This window comes from Pongo abelii, chromosome 16, assembly GCF_028885655.2.
Source record: "Pongo abelii isolate AG06213 chromosome 16, NHGRI_mPonAbe1-v2.0_pri, whole genome shotgun sequence".
NCBI lineage: Eukaryota > Metazoa > Chordata > Mammalia > Primates > Hominidae > Pongo > Pongo abelii.
Genome location: NC_072001.2, coordinates 98,457,115 through 98,473,968, shown reverse-complemented (window position 1 = coordinate 98,473,968; position 16,854 = coordinate 98,457,115). Strand labels below are relative to the sequence as shown.

Sequence of the window (16,854 nt, the reverse complement as noted above, 5' to 3'; positions counted from 1 at the left end):
ATGCATACATTTAATTTACATGGGCATTTTTTTTGTATATGCTGTCCCTGTTAGCCTGATGGGATTATTATGTTTCCTTTTCCCATTTCTTTTTTCTAAACTTACTGTTCTGTTCATACGGTATTTGAAAGAGAAACACTCGTACTTAAGCTTTCTTTGAAAGAGAAACACTTGTACTTAAGCTTTCTCTTTCCACCCACTCGCTTTTCGATCAGTTGTGTAAAATATACCTTGGTGATATGTTTCCATCTCATTTATTACTATTTTAAACATGGCTTTCACTTCCTTCGTGGTGTTAGTGGACAGGGCAGAGGAAGATGGTGTAATTCTAAAGCACAATTTAACAGAAAAACATTTTCCTCATAGAAAAAAAAAATCTGTTTTTTTCTAAACTATGTTGCTCTCAGAAGTGAATGAATCAGCACCGGCAGGACTGACGGACTCCTCGACAGGAGATGCTTTACCTTCAGCGTTGCGGCTTGCGCAGGAGAAAGGCTTGCAGTGAATGGACCTGTCTGTCTTTCAGTTGCCAAAGAAGAGCCCGGACGACACAATAGCTCTCTATCAGCCCCATTTCTATGCTGGTTCACGACTTATTCGCTCCTGCTATCCGTCTGCCTGCTTCGACCCTCACTCTCAACCTGACCAGTGTTAAAAAGGACACCTCTTAAATGGAATTGCCTGAAACAATGCGCCGTCATCCTTTTGCAAGGACAAATAAAACATATTCAAATTGCTCATGACTTTGAAACAAGTAAAAGCTAGATAAATTATGAAAATGTTGCATATCCTAATGTGCAAAATGTATATATCTTGGGCACATCCTTCTATTTTTTTCTTTTTCGAAAAAAATGTTTACTAGCGTTTACTAGCCAATTATCTTATATTTTTAGCCTGTGTAGAATATCTGAAGTGTATTGTCCACGCCCCTCCTTTTTAACCCATTTTCAATGGGTTTAATACTGCCCGAGATAAGGGGATGCAACTGTTCAGGTCTGATTTCCTGTTGTTTCTCAGATACTGATAGGGCATCATTCACATAAATGACAAGACTTCTGAACTGTTTGCAATTTGGGAAGGGGAGACTCGCGGGCTGTTCGTTGGCGAAATGATTTGTCAAACATCAGTCCGAAATTATTCGGGGATTCTTCGCCCTCCACTTTCCCATAGCGCGTTTTCCTTTCTCCCACAGAGATATAATAGAAACTAATCTTCAAAATCCAAACATTCCAAGCCCCGTCCTTTTGTGCAGGCATCTCGCTGTCTGCGCTGGGCACGGAGCGGCGCGCGCGCGCCCGCCTTTCCCTCGGCGGCCCCCTGCGGCTCGAACCCGGGCCGCCAGACAGGCCATCCATCATCCGCCCTCCTCCCGCCCAGCGCCGCCGCCGCCGCGGCCAATCCGGCGGCAGGTGGGGCCGCACCTGCGGGACAGCCCGCCGCTTCCCTCCGCTCTCTTCGCCGCGCCTCGCGTGCTGGCAGCGCCCTTATGAGCCACTGCGTTCTCCAAGGCCAGAACGGGACAGGTACGCTCGGGTGACAGGGACCATATGTGCGCTGAGCCCGCGGCTGGCAGCCGGGGGGGCGGCTGGAACGTGGGAGGACACGCTGTCCCTTAATGCACACGCGTGCTTTGGATGGGTGTGTCATCTATTTGTGGACATACGGGCCCTCACTGGGTTTAGCCTCTTGAAAACTTGAAGAATTAAGATGCTTACCTTTGGAAGGGAAGTGTAACTGAGAACACGTTTTAGTGATAGAATGTGTTGCCTCTGGTCTGTTTCTTGGGTGAACCCATGGTGGAGCTTCCAAGCCACGTCTGAATTCCGCATGCCCCCTACATACTTCAGGCAGTATTCCCCTGAGGCCTAAATGAGAAATATTGACTCAACACTAAAGATTAAATAGTATCCACAGGATACAAAAATTACCCCAAACAAAAACCTAACCTAGACCTCAAGGACCGTGAAAAGACTGTAACAACTTAAAGAAAAAATAGGACCTCAAACTACAGAGAAGCTTTCATTTTCCAAATAGGCAAATTATTTGTAGTGCAATCCGCTTGTTTTTGTGGGGGCTAAAGTGGGTGTAGAGTTGCTTGGCTGTTCTGTGGAGGCAGCTAGATAAGTCCTGCTAACATGTTATGGATTTTGTAATTGGGCTCAATAACTCCCTTTGGTTTAAAAGGTCCAAAACATATATTTTATCATGTAATTTGAGAACAAATGAGAACAAGCAGAATGCCTGCCTCCCCTGATATGTTCCAGGAGTGTGTCTATGTAGATGTCAATTATGTAAGTGCAAGGCCTTGGAAAACAGCAGCCCTGCAGGTGGCTTCAAGGCTTCAAGATTTTTCAGAAAAGCATATTTCTTAAAGAAAAATACAAAATAAAAATAACAGCAACCACAGCCGCAAGCATTACCCTCCAACCTCCTGCCCCTGTCTTGCTTCTGAGTTATAAATCATGAAAAAGAGAGAGACAATGACTCCAGTTTTCCTGCCTTTAACAACTGAAACTGCTAATGCCAAAAAGGAAGAGAAATAAACAGGAGAGCTGTATTGCTGCAGAAGAAGGAGAGGTGCCCTTGGGAAACTGGAGGTTCCTCATCTCTAAGGACCTCCCATCCCTAAAAGGGGTCTCTCCCTTTAAAGTTAGTGGTTCTCAAACCTGTCTTCATGTGAGATTCACATAGGCTTTTGTTTTTGTTTTAAGAAATACAAATGCCAAAATTAATACTCTGGTTTGATTGGTCTGGGGTATGGTGGAGACAGAAGCACTTTGGGGTTAGACATAGGTATTTTGGGAAAACCTTTCCAATCCTTGGCATGTGCAGCCATCCAGCTGTGCATTCCAATTCTGTTCTGTTTCATGGGATACATGAGATATTATTTGATTCTATTTCATGAGATATATGAATGGGATTCATGGGATAGTATTCTGTTCTGTTTCACAGGATATAGTTATGCCCCCATCCCACAGTTGTCTCCCCTCTCCACTCAAGCATATGCACAGAACCCACATTGGGTAAACAAGATCTCTCTTTTTATTTCTTTTCCACCACTCAGTTCTATTAGCATTTTAGTGTATTCATTCTGGTTGTTAAAATGTATCACTCCTCATTTTAACACCTCGATAGCAGTTTGGGATTTTTGTTATTTGCTGTTGATGCATTTATATTTACATATTATTTTTTAAAATACTAAGTTTCGGGGATTGGCGAGCAAATGATAGACTTGCTGTGAAATTTTGAAGTCTAAAATGTTTTTATCAGAACCTGGAAGCCCAGCATGTTGGAGAAGTTCCCCCTTCAGAGCGTGGCCTTTGTTCATCCCCTTCAGGCCCACCTGAGCCACTGAGGATCGCCCGCAGAAGGCTGGCTGCACATTTTGTATGAGCAGAACATTCTTCCTGTTCACCAAAGTGGAACTGAAGTTTCTCTTTCCCTTGGATTTTCTCACACTCCACGGCCAGGAGCGCCACATTTCTGGATTATGTTGTACGCTTTACCTTGAGAGATAGATGATCTGGTCTTTGATTAGACACCCTGACCTTTTACGAGTGTTGATCATTGATCATGATCTAGGCTGGATAGAAAGCTCTTGACTCTGAAAAGTTACTCTGCTGCCGACACCACAGGGAAATGCAATTTCTCAGTCCTGGTAGTCACTGCAGTAGGACTCCCCCTCGATTAGGATTCCTCTTGTTATTATTTTACTTTTTTTAAGCAAGCTGCAGCCTCTACTATCCGGCTCTAGCTTTTAGTTACAGTAATCAATTTTTCTGTGTAACTGACTGTAATTGTTGGTTTGGATATTGAGCTTTCATGGAGCTTAGACATAGAGTGTTCCCGTGAAGGGTCTTCTCCATACCTAGCAGACAGATGGGTAATAATGCCATACATTAATACCTCCACGTTGGTTTATGTGTGTTTGACCACAGTGCAAGCATGATTATTTTTGCCCAGTAAAAGCTATTAGAGATCTATTTGGTAGGTTTTACGATCAATAGCTCCTGTGATATTTCTATAGCAGCCACAGAATAATCAATTGAAGGTCATATAAAGTAAATTACCATCCTCCTATAATGATTCTTTTTTCTAGATGAAAATTGGGTTTTATTATTTCATCAGGAGCCTCTCACGACGCATGCTCTGTCTGTTTGAGAAAGAGAGATATAAAAGTTATGAGCGTGTTTTGAACATAGTATTAATATCCATGACTTGAATTTGTGGTATTGGATTATTGAATTAGTGGATTCACACTGGAATTCCTTCAAAACCCTTTCTTATGTACTCAGTGACACACTTAACAGTGGAGAGCAAACGGACGCCTTTGCCACGTGGTGGAGTGAGTCACTTTGCAAAAGTCAATCTTGGTAGCTGTCTCTTTAAAGCAAATTTAGAGTTGGTTAAATGTGTTATATTGACAGTGTGACCGACTGAGCTTCTCTCTGCAAACCCTTTTGGAGAGTGACTGGTGAACTAAACAGGAGATGGAGTCAGGAATGCTGAATACTAATGCATAGTCCATGAGTAGCTCAAGGTGAAAGGGGGACAAGTGGCGGGTGGAGAGGAGAGAGGCCTGTGCACCTGCTCTCCAGCCAGGTGTCTCCCTCATGCGAGATGCCTAACCTGGATTTCAGACTGGCAGTGCGAGCCAGAGTGATGGCTGTGCCTCTATAAAAGATTGCAATTTGCCAACCGGAGGCATGCAATCCCCCAGCTGTCTTAAAGGGACCCATTTTCAAAGTTTAGCCTTTCTTTTTGTGGGTGCAATCAGTTGTGCACTGAAAAACTGCAGCCACAGTTGGATAACTGCAGGCACAACAGGCCACGAGAGGCCTCTTTGCTCCAAATTTTGTACCTGCAACTAATTGCACTTACAGAAAATGGGAGTGTGGTAGGAGCTTTTTTAAAAAATTGGGGCCAGTAAATTCTCCATGGAGGAAATAGGCAAGGAAAGAGACAGTTACTCACTTTCTTAAGGACAAAGGCAAATGGAGGCATCCTTTCCTTGACACACCCCATCTAGTCTATAGACCATGGTCTAGAAGCCGAATACCAGGTACCACAAATGCCCTGATCATCTGGGACATTGCCTGGGACTCAGTAACATCTTGCAAATGTACAAGAAATAATCTATGAAAAGTAGCCCAGAGAAGACATTAGTGAGTTTGAGACGATAACTCCGGTGATAAATTAATGAAGTGTTTTATAATAAATAGCAGGGGGATTTTCTTTCTATTTAAATAAATTGTTAGTTACTTCTCATTTGCTTTGCAGATAACGCATGCAAAAATTAAGATAGTAGTGACTCTAGATTTTATTCAAAAGGTAAATCAGGAGCCTCTTTGCATTTACAGATATTTATAAATGCACATACATAAGATATGTATGTATTTATACATATATAAATTATATATGGTATATTTGTATATGCACTTATATACACATATTTTATACATATACTTTTTTTTTTGAGAGATTGTCTTGCTCTGTCACCCAGGCTGTAGTGCAATGGTGCAATCTCAGCTCACTGCAGCCTCTGCCTCACAGGTTCAAGCAATTCTCCTACCTCAGCCTCCCGAGTAGCTGGGACTACAGGTGTGCATCACTGTGCCTGGCTAATTTTTGTATTTTTAGTAGAGATGGGGTTTCACCATGTTGACCAGGCTGGTCTCTAACTTTTGACTTCAGGTGATCCGCCAACCTCAGCCTCCCAAAGTGTTGAGATTACAGGCGTGAGCCACCACACCCGGCTACATACACTTAATTACTTTTTTGATGAGCCTAGGGAAAGGGCAGCCTTGCCATTTTTTTTTTTTTTCTCTTGAGACAAAGTTTCACTCTTGTTGCCCAGGCTGGAGTGCAATGGCGCGATCTAGGCTCACCACACCTCTGCCTCCCGGGTTCAAGTGATTCTCCTGCCTCAGCCTCCTGAGTAGCTGGGATTACAGGCATGTACCACCACACCTGGCTAATTTTGTATTTTTAGTTGAGATGGGGTTTCTCCATGTTGGTCAGGCTGGTCTCGAACTCCTGACCTCAGGTGATTCGCCCGCCTCAGCCTCCCAAAGTGCTGGGATTACAGGCGTGAGCCACCACGCCTGGCCCAGTCTTGCTTTTTAAGGGATGCACAAATATGACTTGGGTGACTCCCAAGTCTTGGTGGGTGAATTTCCTGCCTGGGGGCTTGCAAAGTTATGTCTCACAAGGAACCCATCTTACCATCTATTCTGTACAATTTAGTGACAGGCAAGTTGAGACTCAACTCAAAACCTTGTTTTCTACCTTTTGCAGATGACCATAAATTAAGCTCGTAGCCTGGGAATTGTAAATAAAATACAAAATAACATTTGTATTTTGAGATACTGTTCTTACAGAAATAGTTTGAAATATAATTTTATCCCAATAACAAATTTAATCACCAAACAAAGCAAGCAAAGGTGTTAGTAGTTCTTATGGTTCCCAGGAAATTGATGATAGAGTAGTGTAACAGGAATTAAAAATTGAAGAAGTCCAGACAGAAATATAGAGCAATAGAATAGAGTACAGAGCACAGAAATAAATCCATGTGGTCAACTCGGCAAGGGTGTCAATAACAAACAATAGGGAAAGTATTGTCTTTTCAACAAATAGTGTTGGGACAAGTGGACATCCACATGCAAAAGAATGATAGTGTACCTATATCTTATACCATACACAGAAGTTAACTCAAAATGGGCTAAAGACCTGAATCTGTAAACCTCCTAGAAGAAAATAGAGGGGGGAAATGTCATGATAGTGGTCTTGGAAATGATTTCATAGATATGACACCAAAAGCACAAGCAACAAAAGCAAAAGTAGACAAAGGGGAACAAAAGCTTTTGCACAGCAAAGGAAACAGTCAACAGAGTGAAAAGGCAACCTAAAGAATGGGAGAAAATATTTGCAAACTATTCATCCAACAGGGGATTAATACCAAGAGTATACAAAGAGCTTATACGACTAAATAGCAAAATAATGATAATAAAGATAGCCAATTGTTTAAATGAGCTATGGATTGCAAAGACATTTCTCCCAAGAAGACATACAAATGGCCAACAGGTATATGAAAAATAAGATGCTTAGCATCACTTATCATAAAAAATGCAAATCAAAGCCATAATGAGATAGTACCTCATACTTGTTAGGATAGCATTTTCAGAAAAACAAATGACAAGTGCTGAGGGATGTAGAGAAACCGGAACCCTTGAACACTGTTGGTAAGAAGGCCAAGTGGTATAGCCACTATGGAAAACAGTATGAAGGTTTCTAGAAAATGTAAAAATAGAACTGCCATATGATTCAGCTATCTCACTTTGGGTATTTATCCAAAAGACTTAAAATCAAGATCACAAAGGTATACTCCCATGTCATTGAAGCATTATTTACAATAGCTGAGATGTAGAAGCAAGTGAAATGTCCATCAGCAGATAAATGTATACATAAAATGTGGTATATACCTACTATGGGATATTATTCAGCCTAAAGAAAAGAAGGAGATCCTACAATATGTGACAATATGTGATATTATGAAATATATATTTGGTCTTGGTCCCCACTTCCTGGCATATTACTCCTAAAATTCTTGGAATCACCAAAGAGAAAAGTGTGTTTTTGTATGCTTGAGGCTTGACTAATGGCTGGCAGTCCCTAATAGCTTCAGGATGGGACTTATCACTGCAAAGATGAAGAGAGGATTAGAAGGTTGGGACTTTTAAACCTATCCTTCAACCACCTAGGAGAAGAGAGGGGCTGAAGGTGAAGTTGGTCACCAATGACCAGTGATATAACCAGTCATGAGGTAATGAAATTACCATAAAGGATTGGGTGTGGAGAGCTTCTGGAAACCTGGGCAAGCTGGAGGCTCCTGGAGGGTGGTGTGCCTAGAAAGAGAATGGAAGCTCTGCACACCTTCTCCCATATCTTGCCCTATGCCTTTTTTTTTTTCATATGCAACCTTCGTGGTATCCTTTAATAATAAACCCGTAAATGTAAGTAAGTGCATTCCTGTGTTCTGTGAGCCACTCTTTTAAATTAATCAGACCCAAGGAGGGGGTCACTGGCTATAAATCCCGATTTATAGCTGGCCAATTAGAAGCACAGGTGAAACAACCTGGGGCTTGTGATTAGCATCTGAAGTGGAGGCAGTCTCATGAGATGGAGCCCTCAACCTGTGGGATATGAGGCAGTCTCCAGGTAGATCACGTCAGAGTTGAATTGCAGGGTGCCCGGCTGATGTCGGCTGTAGAATTGATTGCTTGCTTGATGTGTGGGGAAAACCACCCCAATGTGTGGTGTCAGAAGCATGTCGTGAGACAATAGAGAAAACGAGTTTGTATTTTCCACTCAACACGGATGATACTTGAGGACATTATATTAGGTGAAATAAACTAGTCGCAAGGGACAAATACTGCATGTTTCCACTCATTTGAGATGTTCAGAATAGGCAAACTCTTAGAGGCTGAGAGTAGAATGGTGGCTGCCAGGGCCTGTGGGGAGGGAGAGATGGAGAGTTGGCAATCAGTAGGTATAAGGTTTCAGTTAGGCAAGATGAATAAGTTCTAGTGACCTACTGTGTAGCATTGTACCGATAGTTAAAATATTGTATGGCACACTTAAACATCTGTTAAAGGGTAGATTTCATGTTAAGTGTTCTTACCACAATAAAATAAAAGTAGAACTTTAAAAAAAAAAGAAAAGAAAAAGAGACAGTTCCAAGATATCATGGGAAGACACTCTCAGAATAAGGCAATTAAAGTCCACGAGTCCTCCAATTCAGCCCATCTACTGCCTCCTTAATGCAACATGAGTATAAATCACATTTTGAAACTTGGATGACTTTTCCCATAGAGCAACACTGAAAGGAATTTTTAGGTTCTCTCACATGTTTACTTAATAATTGACTCCTAATGTAAATATGAAATTCAGCAAAACAGCACTGAACAGATTTTGGTATCGATAACGGCATTTGTTTTCATCTAGGTATGTTGACCTAGGAATCTAGTCTCCCAGCAAAATCCCTTCAAGAGAATGAAATGCCACTAGAAATACAAATGAGCCCCCAAGCGGCTTATTAAGGGCCACCCGACCTGCATCATAATGGGAACATTTGAGATTGTGGAGCTACCCTTTCTTCTTTCCCCACCTTTCCTTTCATGACACATTGTATAAATGAAGCCTCTACCATTATCCTTTGGAGAGTAAATTAAATAAAGGATTATTTTCCCTTATTCATTCAGCTGGACTGCAGCATTCAGGTTTGGTCCCACACTTCAAAGAGGGGTGGAGAACTTATAGGGAGTTCAGAGAAGAGGAATACGAATGATATAAGCAATAGAATCTGAGCTATGTTCAGTAAATTGTTCTACAGGGGAAGAAGGTACAAGATGACAGGAGTATGAAATGATGAAGAGGAAATGGCAAGATTATTTTTCTTCAGGGGCAAAAGTAATAACATTTGGGGAAATGGGCTTAAATTAGGAACAATTTTACATGTATAGTAATATATTCCATTAACTGTGAAAGCTAAAAAATAAAGTGAAGCTATAAAATGGCAATTCTTATAAGTCAAAAATGCCCTATGCAAATGAAGTGTTCAATAAAAAACAGCTGTTATTGGAACTAATTGATGTTGATGATGATTGAAATTATTTCCTTGCAAGTTTCTGTAACAACCTGGCACTTTCTAGTCTTTCTTAGTACTTGCCTTGCCGAACCCCAACCTTGGATTAGCACTCCACCATGTTCCTTCTCCACACCTGTGCTGACAGCTTCGCTTGGCTAATTGTGGCTGATCCTGGCTAATCTTGGTTTCACTAGAAAGAATAAAATCTTGGCTGGGAATGATGGTGTGTGGATGTAATCCCAGCTATTCAGGAGGCTGAGGCAGGAGAATCACGTGTGCCTGGGAGGAGGAGGTTGCAGTGAGCTGAGATCGCACCATTGCACTCCAGCCTGGGTGACAAGAGTGAGACTCCATCTCAAAACAAACAAACAAACAAGCAAATAAACAGAATAAAATCTTAAGCCTCTAGTGGACTCTCACCACTGTCCTGCAGCTTGAAAAAGTTTCCCTATTGAATTGAGTCTCCAAGACACTGTCTTCTCCCTACTCAAACCAGTGGTTTACACTAAACTGACCTTGCCTCAACTTTCACTTGGAAAGTAAATGCCATCAATTGAGAAATCCCTCATCTTTTACTTCATTTTCTAAATATTTTTAAAATTTTTAACTCACCTATATCCACACTGTCTTTTTTCCTTCAAGATTACAACTGATGAAAGGTGGCTTCTGTTTTCAAAGGTCAGGGGTTTTCTTTGTTTTGTTTTTTAAGATCTTATCCTCTCATCCTTCTGAAGAATTCTGTAGACTTTGGGTCATGACTCTCCTGCATCCAATGTACCTTCTTTACTGGATCAGTGTACACACTAGGCAGTATAAACACCTAAACAAAACAAACAAAACTCAAGCCCAAAAGATGATAGCTGACTTCTAATTTGGCAAAAGATGATAGTTGACCTCCAATATCCATTGTTTCCTTCTCTCTTCGTACAGGAATCTATGCTTCTGTCTGGGTCCATGAACACCTGGAACGGGCAATGTTCCCCAGCTTCTCTTGCAGCTAGGTGAGGCCCTGTGCATGAGTAAACACATGCAGTATTTCAGGCTCTTGGAAGCATCCTCAATGCAGGGATCTGAGCCCTTCATCGCTTCCTCCTATACTGATGTTGGCAGAGCTGTGAGAGAGAAAGATCTTGGCCCCCATTGTTTGGGGAGCCACCATAGCAGCTCTGGACTTCTTACCTCCTAACATTATCAATGGGAGTGAAAAATAGACATCTACCTAGTGTACGCTGTTGTTATATTTTTCTATCTCTTGCAGCCAACTCTAATCTCAGCTGATAAATGAATACTCCTTACAACTCAGGTCCCTAAAACTGCCTCGTCCTTAGCTTTCCTTCACACACAGCATTTTGAGTTATCTCCATGTGCATCCTTCACATCCTCACTCCTGTCACACCTCGACCTGGTCCAGTGTGGCTTCCACCATCATCCTGTAGGAACTGCGTTTGTCAGGTGCACTGACCTCCATCTGCCAGTCCTCATGTTACCCAACAGAGCAGCAGCACTGGGCATCCTCCACTTTCTCACACGTCTCTCTTTTCTAGAAGTCTGTGTTATCACACTGTCCTGAGTTTTCCTTGGCCCCTCTGGTTACTACTCCTCAGTCTCCTTTGCAATCCTACATTTCAATTGCCTGCTCCATCACTCTCCTGTTGGTTTCATAGGCATTTAAACCTAAAGTATCTAAAATGAGACTCTTGATTCTCCCACCTCCCAAACCTGGTTCTACCTCAATCATCCACATATTAGCAAATTCACCGACCTGATTTATCTAGAATATGGGAGTCATATCCCATTCTGCTCTCTACCTCGCTCCTTAGAGCCCTCATCTCAAAGCAGTCCTGATGAGGTCCATCTCAAACATAAAAATCACGTCTGTCTATTTCTACCCATCTTTACTTCTGACATCCTATCTCCTGGGCCATGGAATGGCATCTGTTCTGATTTCCCAACTTTTCCTCTTTCCTGTTCAGTCCCAGATTAATATAAAGAAATAAAGCATATAGCTCTGTTGTTCCAAGCTCCACAGTGGATTGCTACTACATTGAGGACAGAATCTAAGCTCCTTATCAGGGAGCATATGGCCCTATAGAACATCATTGTCCCTCACACGGGCTTTCTTTAAGTTCCTCCCAAAGACCAAAGTATTTCCTACCCCAGGACATTTGTGCAAGCTGGTCCTTCTCTCTAGTAGTCTTTCCCCATGTCAGTTCTTGTGAGTGGCTCTTTCTCTCCATTCAGACCCCCCGTTAAATGGTATTGCCTCTGCAAAACCTTCACTGGCCCCCTTGCTTAAGGAGACACACACCTATGTGTACTAATCCTTCATAACTCCCTGGTCTTTTATTCCTTTAGAGCAATAATCATTATTTTTCAAGCAATAATTTATGGGTTTATTGGCTTAATTGATTTTTAGATATTTTAACCACTTTATTGAGGTATTATTTATTTACCATAAAATTCATCTGTTTTAAGCAAACATCTGATGTTTTTATATTTTAATAAATTTACTGAGATATGCCGCCATCACCACAACTCAATTTTAGAACATTTCCCTCATGGCCATTTGGAGTCCCTCTTCATTCCCCACTAGACCCAAACAATCACTAGTCTACTTATCTCTATAGATTTGCCTTTCTGAACATTTTATATAAATGGAACCATATAATACATGGTATTTTGTGGCTGGCTTCTTTCACTTAATATCATATTTTCACATCCATTTTATAAGTGATAACACATATCAGTACTTCATTCCTTTTTTATTGCCATATAAATTTCATTGTATGGCTATACCACATTTGATTTTTTATTCATTCATTGGTAGTCATTTAAGTTGCTTCCAGTTTTGGGCTATTATGTATTATGCTGTCTAGTACTTACTACTTTCAAGTATACATTTTTTTTTTGAGACATAGTCTCTCTCTGTCACCCAGGCTGGAGTGCAGTGGCCTGATCTTGGTTCACTGCAACCCCCACCTCCCAGGTTCAAGCGATTCTCCTGCCTCAGCCTCCTGAGTAGCTGAGATTACAGGCATGCACCTCACACTGACGAATTTTTGTATTCTTAGTAAATACATGGTTCCACCATGTTGACCAGGCTGGTCTTGAACTCCTGACCTCAAGTGATCCGCCTGCCTCAGCCTCCAAGAGTGCTGAGATTACATTTTGAAACTCATTTGTATATCTCTTTCCTAAACCTATAAGCCTGATAGCACTTGACTGCCCTGTTTTGTCACCAATGTGTGCTTAGTATCTAACAAATGCTTGCTATGACTAGAAGCTTAGTATTTGTTAAATGCACGAATAATAACTAACTCCATGTTGATTTCCAAATATCTCTTTCTAATGATTAGAGGCCAATTTAGATGATTGTAGAGTCTGGGAAAAGGGTAATTTTCTAATTTTTGGATAACATCAGCTCTTGGTGGCATAATCTTCTGAATATGCTTCTGCTTCATCTTGTTGTACCAACTGGAGAAATATCATTCTGGGTTGTGGGAAGCCCACATTCCTTAAGGGTGGTTTGCTAAATGTCCATCTCTGACTCTCTGGAAGGTTTGAGAGCATGCAAAAAGTATGACAATGTTATTTCGCATTTATCTGGAGCTCAGGAAAAGAATCTTTGAAAGCTTTTGGGAAGTCCCTTCCATACAGTTAAATTAGAGTACATGATCCAGGAACCTGTACCTGAATGGAAAACTAGGAAGCAGTTTCTGGATGTCAGTGTATGTAAATCTTGCCAAGCCTAGAATCCTGCTTTAGGCTTTAGTCCAAGTAGCTTAATTCAGCATCTAGCATGCAAGTTTAGGCAGACTTTATTCCCCATGCCAAAATTAAGGAGATTTGACTTTCAGAAACTGAGACTTAGAGTACAGTGTGAACCAGAAGGGCTCTTTACCACCTAAGAAAGAGGTGGAAACTAGTAGTAGCTATTATGAATAGCTCTTTATCTGTTTATTTGAAACAGATACACTTTGCAAACATACCTTGGGTATGCAAAACAACTTTTGCAAAGAACTATAATCCCCATTGCTTCTTTATGAAATCATCAAATAAAATTAGAGAATTTGTGAACTTATTATTGGAAACTATAAGCCCACTGAGAGCTGTGGTGATTGTATCCTGTTCCTAGGGGAAGAAGAAGTCCAAGAAAAACAGAAGCTGAGGAAGGGGGCTGTGAGAAGCCAAAAATGAGGCACATGAGACCAATCTAGCAGGGGCTGGGAAGGGGCCAGGGTCTCCATATCCAACAGGCTTAGGGAGGGAGGGTAAAGCCCTTTTCTTCCCCAGTAGGTAGGGCTGGCTTGGTTTTTAAGCAAAATCTAAGAAGACTGTAGCAAATAAATAAATAATTCCCCCATAAACATTATATATTTATTGGAGGAAAACAGAACGAAGCAACCCCAAACAATGTAAATGAGCTGATTTTTGGAAGAGTCATTGGAAAAGGTATCTGATGGGTGGGTCCTGTAACAAGTATTGAACTGGAACCTGCCTGTTTAGGATAGGAAGTCTTGGAAGAGTGATTCACTCCTATAATCCCAGTGCCTTGGGAGGCTGAGGCAGGAGGATCGTTTGAGGCCAGGAGTTCAGTTTGAGACCAGCCAGGGCAACACAGCAAGACCTTATTTCTACACAAACAAAACAAAACAAAAATTAGCTGGGCATGGTGACATGTACCTATAGTCCCAGTTACTCAGGAGACCGAGGCTGAAGAATCACTTAGGCCCAGAAATTCAAGGCTGTAGTGAGCTGTGATTGCACCACTGTACTCCATCCTGGGCAACAGAGTAGGACCCTGTCTGAAAAAATAAAATAAAATTTAAAAAATGAAAATAAACAAACTGGAACAAAAATGGAGACCAAAAAACAAGCTTTTAATAGAACTAATGGCAAGAGCAGGATGATTTCCTGAGGGCTGCAGAGTTTCAGCGGCAACTAGGAGGACATTTAGTGCCCAGAGATAAGCCAGCTGGAAATGACCGGGAAACAGGAGTTTATGTAGACACCGGGAAACAGGAGTAGACACTTAGAATATGTCATTGTGGGGTAGGGTTGACGAAAACAGTGGACTTGTTAAAGAGGCCTAGGGAATATTCCAGTAAAAGCAGAGGATAGAATTACTGGGAACAAGTGACTTTAGTTGTGGAGAGAAGGATTTTGACCTGGAAAGGAAGGTGGGCCAGAAAGAACTAAGCAAACCCAAAGACTTTAAATCAATTCTGTTACCAGAATACAAATAAATTTGGAAGTATGCAGAATCTGAAGCTGCCTATTGAGGTGCGTTGAACTAGTTTACATAATAAGACTCAGCACCCATGACCAATTCCCCAGTGAAGCTTAGCTGCCTGCTATCTCACTCTAACATAGTGTTTCTCCTCCTGCTTGTCCCATGTTCCCTTCCTCTCCTGTGTTGCATAGCATTTCCTTGAAGAGAAATCACATGTAAAGACTGGTTTAAAATGCCATCTAAATAATACTCTTCCCCCATGAAGCCATGGAAAAAGTTAAAAATGAACCCTAGCATTGACAAATTTTAGCCAAATTGGGAACAATTTCCACTAACTGGAGTATTGATGAAAGCAGCCAGAAGAGATAAATCAATCCATCATCTGTGCTGTGCCATCAGAGTTTAAATTAAAAGGTGCTTTCTTTGCTCTTCCAGCCCCCTCTCAACTCTCCACCCTGACTGCCTCCCATGAGAATCACCCTTTAGGCTGATTAAGAACATACTATGTACCTGCAGGTTTTTTGAGGCTCTCGGAATTTAGTTTCTCCCTTCTATTTCCTCTTGATTAATAGTTAACTTTTTAACATTGCTAGGAATTCTGTATTTCCAAAAAAAGATAAGCAGACACAGGTGTTGTCGAGTACATGTAATGGGAGAGCTGTGTGGCATTAGGTGGGGAATCGCCTTAGCAAATGTCATTGTGGGAGATGCAGTCCCTACAAGAAGAGTCCTTCAGGACAGGTAAATTCTATGGGGTGTAGTTTTTGTGTATAAATTTAATTTATCACATACCAGGCAGTAGCCTTAGGATAACATCCAATTTTTGTCTAGCAGATCACTGGTATTAAATACTTGGAATTGGGCTAGGGCAATTGACATGAAACTGATAGCAGCTGAGGCTCTGAGAAGAGATTTTAGTTAGCACCCAAGTGGAGAGTGAGTGGTGCTCCAGAGTGCTCTACTCAATACTAGTTCTGGATGGAGGGCACTTTGGTTAAGCACGAGTACAGAGGGAACAACAGCAACCGTAACTTGGAGGACAAAGAAAAGTATATGGCAATTGTGATAAATGGCATGCGCTCTGTTGTCAGAACCAGAGAAAAAGTCAGAACAGTTTGGCTCAATCAGTAAAATACAAGAAGACTTGGTGTTTATGAAATTGGAGCAAAATGCAAGAGTATAGACTGAGTAACAGGACAGAAATACAGCACTAAATGATAAGTTGTGAGAAAAGCCAAAGTGAGAGACTGATAACAGGAGGAAGGATTGCACACGTAGCAGGTGACGGGGCAGCACTACAGGAGTGTGTTCCTTCCCCCTGTCCAGGGGTTTCCTTCCCTTTGGGACCCAGTGGGAAGTAAACTGTAAGCTGGGGATGCAGCTTACTACAGAATGCAAGTCAGTCAGTCAGTTTCTTAAAATTAATTGCTGTGGGGCCTCATGCCTGTAGTCCCAGCAGTTTGGGAGGCCGAGGGGGGCAGATCACAAGGTCAAGAGATTGAGACCATCCTGGCCAACATGGAGAAACCCTGTCTCCACTAAAAATACAAAAACTAGCAGGGTGTGGCAGCATGCCTATAGTCCCAGCTACTTGGGAGGCTGAGGCAGGAGAATCATTTGAACCCGGGAGGCGGAGGTTGCAGTGAGCCGAGATCATGTCACTGCACTTCAGCCTGGCCGACAAAGCAAGACTCCATCTCAAAAAAAAAAAAATAAATAAAATAAATACTGTGTTAGGCTGTTCTTGCATTGCTGTAAGGAAATAACTGAGACTGGGTAATTTATAAGAACATAGGTGTAATTGGCTCACAGTTCTGCATGCTTTACAGGAAGCATTGTGCTGGCATTTGCTTGACTTCTGGGAAGGCTTCAGGAAGCTTCCAATCCTGGTGGAAGGTGGAGGGAGCAAGCATCTTATGTGGCAGAGAGGGAGCAAAAGAGAGAGAATAGGAGGGGAGGTTCCACACATTTAAAC

The 16,854-nt window shown here is 41.7% G+C and overlaps 1 protein-coding gene across 1 annotated transcript in view; it reads left to right on the top strand.

Moving 5' to 3' along the window:
* The first annotated feature begins 271 nt into the window (after nucleotides 1–271).
* LOC103892594 (uncharacterized) overlaps nucleotides 272–16,854 on the top strand; it is a 49,090-nt gene continuing 32,507 nt past the window's right edge. Inside the window, exons 1-2 of the mRNA XM_009250181.3 lie at nucleotides 272–322; nucleotides 1,253–1,523. Of these exons, the coding sequence (XP_009248456.3) occupies nucleotides 272–322; nucleotides 1,253–1,523 (322 nt within the window). The remainder of the gene's footprint in view (nucleotides 323–1,252; nucleotides 1,524–16,854) is intronic.